The 12,181-nt window shown below is 31.7% G+C and overlaps 1 protein-coding gene across 2 annotated transcripts; it reads right to left on the bottom strand.

Annotated features, from left to right (window-relative positions):
• Positions 1-7,095: 7,095 nt before the first annotated feature.
• Positions 7,096-11,910, bottom strand: LOC111991039 (2-alkenal reductase (NADP(+)-dependent)). 2 transcript variants are annotated; one of them, XM_065764840.1, is made up of 5 exons: positions 11,432-11,910; positions 10,257-10,434; positions 9,136-9,302; positions 8,230-8,312; positions 7,096-7,654 (listed from the first exon to the last, which is right to left on the bottom strand). In XM_065764840.1, exons 1-5 carry the CDS (start codon positions 11,684-11,686, stop codon positions 7,252-7,254), a joined length of 1,086 nt encoding a protein of 361 aa, XP_065620912.1. In that variant the 5' UTR covers positions 11,687-11,910; the 3' UTR covers positions 7,096-7,251. The 2 variants fall into 2 exon arrangements, with proteins under 2 accessions (XP_065620912.1, XP_065620913.1); XM_065764841.1 differs by having other exon boundaries at positions 7,096-7,630; positions 11,432-11,907.
• Between the last annotated feature and the right edge of the window lie 271 nt (positions 11,911-12,181).

Genomic DNA, 12,181 nt, shown 5'->3' with positions numbered 1-12,181 from the left:
AAAAAAAACAAAAAAAAGAAAAATGTTTTCAAATGGTTAGATAGACAGTCTGCAACCTTTGCCAACACAGGGTTAAGTGTTGGCCTTCGGCCGATGTAGTGTTATTGTGGTGTGGTGCAGTGTTATCGTTTGCTCTTCGGAGCCAATGTTGCCTCTTTGAGGTTTGTGTTATTGTTCCCTATGGGAATCACCCACCGAGTGTTTAGCAACTTATGTCTTTGTCTGGCTAATGTTTAATGTTTTTCATATCAAACTACTGTTATATTGTTATATTGTTATTGATCTTTATAAGTGGAAAAATTGTTTATAGTTATAATATATTGTTTCTACCTATTTAGCGTAATTTTTACTAACTAAAGTGATTATTATTTTATTGAATGATTTCAGCGTTATAGTTAAATGTTTTATTCTTGACAGTTTTACAAAGTGTATTATATTACTGTTAAAACTATTTGTGAATGTTTTGTAACGCTTATATTTTATCAATGATACTAATGTTTTGTTTTGAAAGACATCCTCATGTTATGTATCCTACTTGGGCTAGAGTTTAAGACCCACTAAAACTTAAATAAGCTTCCAAGACTTTAATTCCCACTAAAACTCATATTAAGGTTGTTTAGATAGGCTAAAACTCTAAAGAATTCCAATAACACTTAAACTCCTAATCCAAATAGGAAATCTCTCATCCTTTCCTTAACTAATAAGGAGAATAAAAGCTAAATATGAATCATCCACAAAAATAACTCTCATGTTACATCTTCTTTTATTTATTTTCTTTGTAGTGACCTTAATATAGAATAATATCACTTTCAAAATAAATTAAATAATTCATCAATTTCACTTTGGAAGCAAATAAATTCAGTTTAAATGAGGCGGCCCAGGCGGGTGTAACACACCCCGTGTGATTTTTTTTTTTTTAAATAATATTTTACATATACTCGTATATGTCATATGACATATTATATTATGTAATGATGACATTAAAAATATATATTATATTACCTTTTGTAGTATTTCCAAAATAATATGTCAACATTGGGGAATAATAGAACCAATAAGGAATAATAGAACCAATAGGGTAAGGTCATGATGAAATTAGAGTTAGTCTCCTACAAATACATGATTGTAATTCAACATTGGATCATTGAATAATAAACCAATTGCTTAGTGCATTAAAGCTAGTCTCTTTCTTTTCTATAGAGGGTGACTATATCGAATTAAGTCAATTCCCCTACATTTCATATTCATCCCCATTAGGACCACCAAGTTCCTAACAAGTGGTATTAGAGTTGTCGATCTTGAGACGAACAATTTTGAATAAAGAAAACTTTTGAAAAAAATACAACAAATGGTGAACAATATTTCAAAGGATGTCAAGGCTATTTTAGAAAAGCTCAAGGTCTTGGCTGAATCTAAAAAGGTCATGAAAGAAGACCTCTCAAATTTGCAAGAGGATCTTGAGAACATGGTGGAAGAGGAGTTACAATCTCTTGATTCAATGGAACTCGAAGAACAAATCAAGTTCCAAGAATCTACTATTGTTGTTGCAAGTTGGGACATTGATTTTTCTGTTAAAATGGATGATGATATACATCTAAATGTTGCCCTTGAAATTCAGTTCAAAGAACCAACAAAAAAGGTGATGATAATCTTTCAAGGACCAAAAAATGAATATTGCAAATTTGCAAATGCAAGAATAGAGTTTGCGGGGGAAGAAATGGATAATTTGATAAGAGGACTTTTGGTTGGTAGTTTTAATTTTGGAATTGGCTCCATTGGGTCAAAGCATATGGATATTACATCCACAAAGATCTTCCCTATGGATAGCTCTTATATTCCACTAGCCAAGAATGTAGAGCTTAAAGCAAAGTGTTCTTGTTTATAAAATATAGTCAAAACTTGTAAAACATTTTCCTAACCATAAAATCCTTTATGTAAAATGTTTTACCTTTGAAAACTTGGTAAACAAACATTTTCCAAAAACATTTAGTGACTTCCCTTCCCCCATCTAGTGAGAAGGTCACTAGTCCGATGGTTGGAGACATCGCTCTAATGACTAGCGCTTGTGGTCTAGTGGCTTTTGAATCCCTTCCGACGATTAGTGTTGGTGGTTTAGTGGTAGGAAATTCCTTACCAACGACTGTTGTCATTAGTTCAATAGTCGGAGATGACACATTGGAGACTTGTGTCGGCGATTTGATGGCCAAAGATGCTGCAGCGCAACTAGTGCCAGAGGTCCAGTAACTGAAGACATCATTTTGTCAACCGATGTTGGTAGTTTGGTCACTAGAGATATTGCTTCAACAGTGATTGTTAACAGTCTAGTCACCAAAGCTACTACTCTAATTGCCGGTTTTAACGATCCAATCATCGAACCTGCAACACTAGCGGCTTCATTGTCAAGCTATCGGTTTTGGTGGTTTACTAGAAAAATTTTACTTGTTATACCAAATACTTGAAAATATTTTACTCAATATATACATAGCATATGTGGAAAATGTTTGTTTCCGTACTAATTTGGAGTTATCTTACTCTAAGTCATGAAGTAACTATTAAAGAAACTATCTGAACGTTTTGAGTTTTGACTCCAAACTAATTATGTAACCATTAAATGGACATATTCAAATGAGCTTTTAGTCACATGACTCTTTTAATGAATCATATAATTTGTTTAGAAAATACACATGGTGACATAGAGATTAGAAAGTATTACAAATCACCAATACATATCATACTTGACAACCCATCTATCTATCTATCTATTTATAATATTTATAATCAATCAATATATATAAAAGTAGAGACCTCATGTGAGAGTGCATGAGGTCCTACCACATGGCACTCTAATATTGCATTTAACATTTTTTTTACATTTTTTCATTAAGTTTTTTTTACTGTTACCCAATAAATCATAATAACTTATTTTTATTATTATATAAATTTAACATTTTTTACCTCTTTTTATTAAGGTTTTTTTTTTTACTATTACCCAATAGATCATAGTAACTTATTTTTACTATTATAATATAAAATATGAGTTGTTTTTGACAATTAGACCAATTAGACCAAAAGTTGTTCACTATAAAATGGATTACATTTTAAAAGTAGACCAAACATTATGAAAACTCAGACCCAGATCTTACCTTACATAGTATGACCCAAGTTTGACCCTAAATCAAAGCAAAACCTCTTACCCTCTTACAAACTCTCTTCTTCCTCCCCCACGTATAGACGATACTTCTAGAAAATCTCATTCTCACGAAATATGTTTTCATTTTTTCCCAATTTCAATTCAATATGCTTTTGTTTTTTGATAATATTCTATGCAATTTATACAGACAAATTCTCTGTCGTCAACCGGTGCAATAAAAATATATATAAATCTTGAAATCTCTAAGGTTGCTGAAATAATTGACAAGTGCATATTTGTAAAATTCATAATAACAAAAAGGTCTAATAAATATCATAAACTATCTCACAAAATGCCATTAACTTAATATTTTCTTTGAAAAAATTCAATGATAGGAATGGTTAAAAACATTATCCTATACAAGAAATACCAAAAATACATGCAAAACAATTTTCATAAGAGGATTTATCTTTAAATAATATGAAGGCAATAGTAAAGATAAAATGCATGGAATGAGATCCTACGAAACAAGTTTGTTAATTATTTCAAATTATACTCATCATTTATGTAAAAAAATAATAACACATCATATTATTTACATTAAAAAAATAGTACATATTAATTTCAAAGTTCATTACAAAATGAGAACTGCTAGGGTATTGCAATAATAAGTAACATTGATACAACAATGGATTAGTATTACATTTTGTGCGTACTTTGTGAAATGAATGTCAAACCACAAGCAAGATCATTTTGGTGTGCAAAATGTAAAACAAAAATAAATCTTTCTATCCCAAAGTTAGAGGCACTCACATTAACTACATACTCTCCAAATATTTATAATATATTTATCTCATTATAATTATTATATATATATATACAATTGCAAACTACTTCAGATATAGGATTCAAATTGAAGTTTTTAAGGCAACTAACAAAACAAATTCTGTGATATTTGATCGAGATGCCGAGAAAATCCTAAATAAATCTACAAGATCGAGATCTTGCTGAAAAATAAACTGAGGTACAACTTATTTAAATTATTGTAAAAATATTGATATTGGAGAAGGAATCCTACATGATTTGAAAAAAAAAATTAGGAAAAAAATGGATTTCTCTACTTCATTTGAATGAATTCTATATAGAATATGGTTTTGAAAATTACATAGATGCTAAGATTTTTGATGCACCTTCAAATGATAAAAAGGTATGGAAGAAAAAAAAAACACAATTCAACATGCTATATTAATTCTTTTTGCTGCACTATTCCAAAATTAAACAAAAAAAATTAAAAAAACTGTCACATATTGAAATTTAATAAAATGCAAATACCTATGAAAAATCTTAATGACAAAATCCAAACTTTGTAAAATTTAATCAAGAATCTCTCAGTGCCAATTCATTAGTAATTAACACAAATGATGCAACCAAAGGAAAATATGAGAAAGCTCAAAAATTGAACAAATATGGACAGACTAAATTTCAAATGTTGAAGATGGATAAACTGATGATAACAACAGCATCACCATACCGCAATAACAAAGCATTGAAGAAACAAAAAAATAAAATAAAATCGTAATGAAACTTTTTATTACATCACATAATAAAAGTCAATAATATAGAATGAATTAATATGCTTTTATCAACTTTTATTATACTTACTACAAGTTGTTTTCATATTACTCATTACTTGAACAAAATAATTATAATAGATATATGTGCGTAATTTATAATTGTTACTTTTTATGATGAACTATTACTAACAAAATTTTATAATAAATATGCTATAATATATGTATAATATTTTCCAAAATCAAATTTACATAAAACATTACAACATTATCCGTGCATCGCACGGGAAACTTACTAGTATATTATAAAAGTTGGATCTCATAATTGGTTGATGCACACAACAATAACAAGTGATGCAATCTTTTAGAGATTGTTTTCCACCTAATTTTTTTTTTTTAGAAAACAACTCTATCTCACAACAAACTAAATAAGAAAAGTGAAAAGATTATTTTTTAACTCATTTAAGGTTGCTACCAAATATTAAAAAATGTGATAGTTTAATAGAAAATACTTTTTGAAAAATGACGCATTTTCTAGAAAACTTTATTGTTGAAACAAATAAATTGTAAAAAAACAATAATTTAATTTCCTCCTAATTATATATATATATATTATATATATATATTATATATATATATATATATTCTTTTCTTTTCTTTTTGATATTTAATATTCATATTTGAGCATTTGATAATGAACAATATAATCAAATAAAAATAATAACAATAACAATCACTCACAGGTTATAGCCTATAAACTTCTCCACCATTATCGCTCAGGTAGCGAGATTCACTTATCCTAAGCTCAATTTAATCGACACAAACCTGTCAATTTTCAATGATTTTTTTGTGCAACTAATTTTTTGTCAAGATTTGCATATGGCTTTCATGGGGTTTGAGATTTTGTTGTTTTATTTTTTAATAATTGTTGGTCAAGAAAAACAGTAAAAATGTCACATAGAGCTTTAGTCATGGAAGTTTAATTAGAGAGAGAGAGAGTTTTAGAAGAATTTAAGTTAGGGAAGGGGCGAAGTTTGGTGTTAGGGTCGCCGGCAGTTAATATTGGTGATGAGCAGAGGTTGGTGGCTGGTCAGATTTGAGAGAGGAGTAGATTTGTGATCAGGTGGGCAGATGAGGATTGATTGTATGTGGCACTACTTATTTTCAATTTGTAAAATGCTAATGTGGCATACTGAAATTAGGATGGTAATAAACAAGGTTTGACCATATTCTTGTCAAATTTGGACTTGTTTAGTTTATAATTCTAATTATGCATACTTAAAAACTACACTAAATTTTGTGTTAAAAAAAAAAAAAAAACTACACTAAATTTTCCTGATAAAAAATAGGAAATTTGAATAAATTAATTGATTTAAATGGGAAGAAATTAATGTATTGCTAAAATTTTATTATGATTATGACACAAACTTTAATTTTATTGACATTTTCATTATCATATAATTAGGAAATATTTATAATGCTAGGTGTTTTGAAATTGTGCATATATAGATATAGTGAGAAATTAACATTCTGTCAAAAAAAGATTAAAAAAAAAATTAACATATTTAATGTTTGATGGTAAACAGGACAAAAATGCTTACCAATTTTAATCATTTTTTTTTCTTTTCTTTTCTCTTGGTCAAATTTTAAAACCTACCTTCTAAGTTTCTTTGAAATTGTGCATATATAGATATAGTGAGAAATTAACATTCTGTCAAAAAAAGATTAAAAAAAAAAATTAACATATTTAATGTTTGATGGTAAACAGGACAAAAATGCTTACCAATTTTAATCATTTTTCTTTTCTTTTCTTTTCTCTTGGTCAAATTTTAAAACCTACCTTCTAAGTTTCATTACTTTTCATTTCAATCTTCTAATTTTATATTTTTTTCATTTCAATTCTCAAAGTTTCAAAACTCTTCAATTCAATTCTCCATTAACTTGTCATTTAGTATTGCCGTTAAATCTCCAAAACAATGCCGTTTAGCCCTTAATTTAATATTTAATATTTATCTTATTATTTATTTCTTAATTTATAAAAAAAAACGTTAATTAAAATTAAAAAAAAAAAGCCCAAAAATTAAAAATAAAAACAAATGCCAAAAAAAAAAAAGAACCCACCACGAAACCCTGAAAAAAAAAAAAAAACAAACAACCACAAAAGCAGAAGAAGAGCCAGAAAGAGAAGAAGAAGAAAAGGAAAAGCAAAAGAACAGAGAGAGAGAGAACAAGAGACAGAGAAAAACAGCCGAAAGGGACAGACAAATCAAAAAAGAAAAACAATGGGACAGGACAGCTACACTAGAAACAAAAAAAAATTTAAAATAGAGATTAAACAAATAACAACAAAAAAGTAAAATTATAAACAAAAAAAAACAAAACGACAGACTACACGCAAATGCGTACAGATTGATATTGGTAGTTCAATTAAACTAGTAACTACCCTTTATGTATATAGTTACCAACAAAAACCCAATAGAAGTAACATTTGCAGTAAATAATCCTCCTAGACCTTGAGTTTTTGGACTATGAAGTTGCATAAAAGGTCATTCATTCACGAGCAACTACCACTACCTGCTTTCCAACATTGCGGCCGGTGAAGAGCCCTATCAGTGCTGCTGGGGCACTCTCCAGACCTTCAGCTACATCTTCCACATACGTAATCTTCCCTTCTTTGATGTAAGGCAGAACAAACTCCAGGAACTTTGGAAAGAGGTGGTGGTATTCAGAAACCATGAATCCTTCTATCCGGACCCGTTTCCAAACCACAGTCATTAAATTGTGCACACCTTCGGGGTGCTCAAGGTTGTACTGCGAAATCATCCCACATACAGCAATGCGGCCATGGGCCCTCATGTTGAGTAGCACTGCATCAAGCATCTTTCCCCCAACATTCTCAAAATAAATATCAATGCCTTCTGGAAAGTACCTGCAAGAAAAAAACCTCAACCCTCTAGATTTGAGCACCATGAGTGCCAATTAAGGATCAGTCGCTCTTGGTTCCCCAAGCACAAAGATTAAAACTTAAACAATAAGGAAAAAAAACATTTTTTGCAAATGCTGATATGATTTATTGTGATTGGTGTATGATAAAAGTGATTTTAATGGTGAACCCATCACCCATGTAAAAGTGATGTTGCTCCAATCACAATAAGCCAAATTAGCAATTGAGAGAAAAGTTGGGTAAGCATTGTCATTTTTTTATTTTTTATTTTTATAACTTTCTTTATAGTAGAATAAGCACAAATTTGTTATTAGTGTACCAACAATAAGTGTAATCAAACCCATCTTACAGATTTGAAAAGTACCCTGTTGTAAATGGGCTGCCTTGCATGACAATGAAAGTCAAACAAATCCCTCAGGTAAACCATGTTTCTTGAATTTGAATATCATATATAAGGGAATGTCTTCAATATTGAGATAATGGTTAATAACAGCTTACTTCAGTAGAAACTAGAAACCATAGATTCTTAGTCAAGTCTCATGTGATAGTTACATATATTCATTACAGAATAAATTACTACTAACCTTTTTAAAGCTGCATGTAAGTCAGGCTCTTCTTTGTAGTTGAAGGCTTCGTTGAAACCAAACTTGTTCTTCAGCAAATCAACCTTATATTGCAGAAATGACAGAGGAAAGCAACAAAAGCAGACAGAAAAAAAAAATGCTGGTTAATGAGATTGCACAAAGGTCAAGTAAACCAACCCCTAAATAAGAGTAAAAAATTGTCTGAGCATGACAATCGAGCATGACCAGTGTTCCAGTGGAAACAAATACAAAGTTACTTTTGAGAAAAGTCAAAAACCTTGAACCAAAGAGAGCCAATCCCATAAACTTAAACAAAAGTGACATTCGCATGAATTAAATATGTGTTCGGACATGTGACGGAATATGTTTGTATGCATAAGACACATAAAAAGAATTATTTTTGATAATGATGACTATTAAAAACCCTTAAAAAAAAAAATAAATAAAAATTCAATAACAAGAATGCATGACACCAGAGGTTGGGCTTTAGTGTGATGGCAGATGCCTTCCATCCAAAGCAACAGATAGTAGGTTCAGGTCCATAAATCAGTCTCTCCAAAACAAGGAAGTTTGGTTACCTAGTAAGGTTGCACACTAATCACCTCTCCCAGACTCCACACAACACCATCACAGCTCTATGCTTTTGTAATCTTGGAATGAGTGTTGGAAATGAGTAGGCACCACTGTTGTGTCTTCTAGTGTTAGAAATAGAAAAATCATATGCTCTAGCCATTGAGAGAATGAGTGCTCTTTATCTAGGAGTTCCAGATGCAGAATATCACCCATAGAACAACTTTGGACTGATTACAGATGAGTTGAATGAGACAATTAACTAAAGTGTAAAGACAAAAGTAGGTACTATTCTAAGTAATTGACACATTGAACCCTCATAATAAGTAGACTCGCCTTTTCTTTGCTTCCAGCACTTCCAATGACATAGCAGCCCAATAGCTTGGCGAACTGTCCTACAAGTTGACCAACTGCCCCAGAAGCTGCCGAAATGAAGACACGCTCTCCTTTCTTAGGAGAGCAAATCTCATAAAAACCAGCATAAGCAGTCATACCGGGCATACCTACATATAATAAATATGTTAGATGAGCATTGATTACAAAGGAAAACATAGCACAATAAAATGACTAGCAAAATTACTTGCTCAATTGCTAATGGTTTTAAGTACTTTGTGATAGCCACAATCTGATAGCCACAATCTCCCCCACTCCCTCCCCTCCCCTTCCCCCCTCCCCCCCCGGCACCTGGTAAGTCAATGATGCCAGAACCACCAAATGCTTCAATGGTAAATAAGTTCTCTTTTGGACATACAACTAACACTATCAAATTTTGAAAAGAAAGAGGCCTGAATAAATTCATATTCTACTTCACTAGAGAGAGAGAAGTCAACTTAACAAAGAGCTGTGACAGCTACTGGAGCAGGCTCTTTCAATATATTGAGGTGCATGAGACTACAAAATTAACATCCATGATCATGATTACAACATTACAAAATTAGCAATTATTTAATGCTTTTGAGATCATAGTGACTACAAAATTAACATCCATGATCATGATTACAACATTACTATTTGAAAATTTTATGCTACTCCTATACCATTTCCCATGGGTTGCAGCCCCTACATATTTCAATGGAATTCAAATTCAGAAAATCACGGCTATTCCTGTAGGTCAAATATCACCATACATGGCGTGGAGGTTTGAAACTGCACTTTAAAATATACTTTTTAAAACCTCACTTTAGATACGATTTTTTTTAACAGAACATTTTGAAAAAGCTGAAAAGTAAACCATACCAAATGAGAACATATAACACTGAAAAATTGCTTAATAATCTTAATGGGTTTCCTTAGTCTTGTATATGACATCACTCAAGTACATAAAAAGAGGATGATAATTTTCATCTATTTCGTCTGTTTTTATTGCAGCGAAACATCCATTTAAAACAAATTTGAAGTGGGAACCCAAAAGCATAGTAAGAAAATAAATAAATAAGAAGGGGTTGGGGTGAGCCTACCAAGAAGTCCAGTATAGTAGGAGAGAGGAACATCAGTGTGATGAATTTTATACAGAGTCTGTGTTGCTGTAATGAGACTATATTCTTCCCATCCAGTCATTCCCCAAATCAAGTCACCTTTCTTGAAGTCTGGATGCCCAGAATCCAAAACTTTAGCTACTCCATTTCCAACAATGGGCTGCATAGTTTCAACATCGAGGTCATCAATTTAAGCACCCCCTTGGCACAACATCAATCAGGGGAAAAAAAACAATTAATCATGGTGTTGTTTAAAATGAAGCTTCTAGTTTTTTTTTTTATTGGTAAGCTATAAAGTCTTGAATCTCAAACTTTTATAATCAACTATTTATAGACAATTAAACTTCAACCCTGATGTTGGTTCAAGTCAGCTCAATTGATACATATCCTGTCATCCAATAAGGAACTTGAGCTCAAATCCCGCCTACACCAAACCAATTGGTGTCTCGGCCTATTCATAGAGAGCAAATTTTAGAATTTGACAGCCACTTGTAACTAATGATTACAATCTTTTTTTTTATTTTTAATATAAACAATTTAAGGACACAGAAATTCATAACATATGAGTATTTTAATATTATATATGAATTTGACCAACAAATCATGAGATTCAGCCTTTTCAGCACAAAATTAGCCCAATAAATTGCAACTTTCACGAACAAGGGAAACAATAAAATAATATAAACAAGAAAAATTGCATCTCGACTGAAGTGAACTCCACCCCATGCAGCAATTAAAAACACAATTACCCCATTAGCTTTTTTATTATTATAATATAAATAAGTAAACTTTTATTGAAACAACAAACAGTATATACCCCCATTTACTCACACATTTCTAATTGGTTTTGCTTTTTTCACATACAAACAGAAAGAAGAATCTCAATTCTCACTCATCTAATAGTTTATACAAAACCCAAAATTCCATTTTCAATTCCACGCAAAACAAGCAGAAAATAACACCAAGAATTCCAACACAAACAAACCATTTTCACCCAAGATCAAACAAAGAGAGAATCATGCTAAAAATTCCTTTGCAACCATCGAATCATGCATATAACTCCAAAAAGTAACAAAAAAATTATGCAATACTAAAAAATACAAATACCCATTAACTCACAAATTTCAGAGAATAAAAAAAAATGTGGGACAACGTACCGAACCAGGTTTGAAGGGTTCGATGTAAGTCTCATTCCCAGGAATGGGCTGTTTCATACGAGGACGCATGTAGGGATCGCAAGACAAGTACAGATTTTTCACAAGAATAGCATTGGAACCTTCAGGAACCTTCAGCTTTATGGTACCAGAAGCGTTCAAGTACATGTCTGATTCTTTAGGAAAACCAGACACATAGTCCTTCAAGATCACTTGCTTGTTGCTCACTTCCTCAACACTGCCACCACCACTCGCCATTACCACAAACCTTAGCTTCTCTCTCTCTCTCTCTCTCTCTCTCTCTCTCACACTGTGGAACTGTTTTGAGCAATGAACGTGTAAGTTAGTATTTATAGTAACAAATGGAGTAGAGAGAGGGGGAGAGAGAGAGAGATCAGACTTGTGTGTGTATGGGGACTTTGTGCGGAGGAAAGTAAATGAAAAGGAAGATAAGAAGATGAGGACGAAGTGAACGAGTACGTAGAGAAAAAATGGTGGGTAACAACTCATCTCTTTATATTATATCTTATATATAAAAAGCGGCTATGCCGCTACAGTGCTTCGGTACTGTGCAAATAACGTATTGCACTGTGCGCACACTGTAGCGGCAACAGTGCATTTCGTGAGGCACCTCTTCTTTTTTTTTTTTTTTTTTTTCTTCCAACCCTTTTTAAGTTTTGCACGGTAGTTTGAAGGGTTCGATGTAAGTCTCATTCCCAGGAATGGGCTGTTTCATACGAGGACGCATGTAGG

The sequence above is a fragment of the Quercus suber genome, unplaced genomic scaffold, assembly GCF_002906115.3.
Source record: "Quercus suber isolate HL8 unplaced genomic scaffold, Cork oak 2.0 scaffold_586, whole genome shotgun sequence".
NCBI lineage: Eukaryota > Viridiplantae > Streptophyta > Magnoliopsida > Fagales > Fagaceae > Quercus > Quercus suber.
The sequence above is the reverse complement of the archived record's forward strand: the minus strand, read 5'-3'. Positions and strand labels throughout refer to the sequence as shown.

Excerpts from the sequence above, each read along its gene's own strand:
- LOC111991039 (XM_065764840.1), bottom strand. The coding sequence starts at position 11,686 with ATGGCGAGTGGTGGTGGCAGTGTTGAGGAAGTGAGCAACAAGCAAGTG. Across the intron at positions 10,435-11,431 it reads AACCCTTCAAACCTGGTTCG|CCCATTGTTGGAAATGGAGT; the intron begins GTACGTTGTCCC and ends GAAACTATGCAG. Across the intron at positions 9,303-10,256 it reads CTACTATACTGGACTTCTTG|GTATGCCCGGTATGACTGCT; the intron begins GTAGGCTCACCC and ends TATTATATGTAG.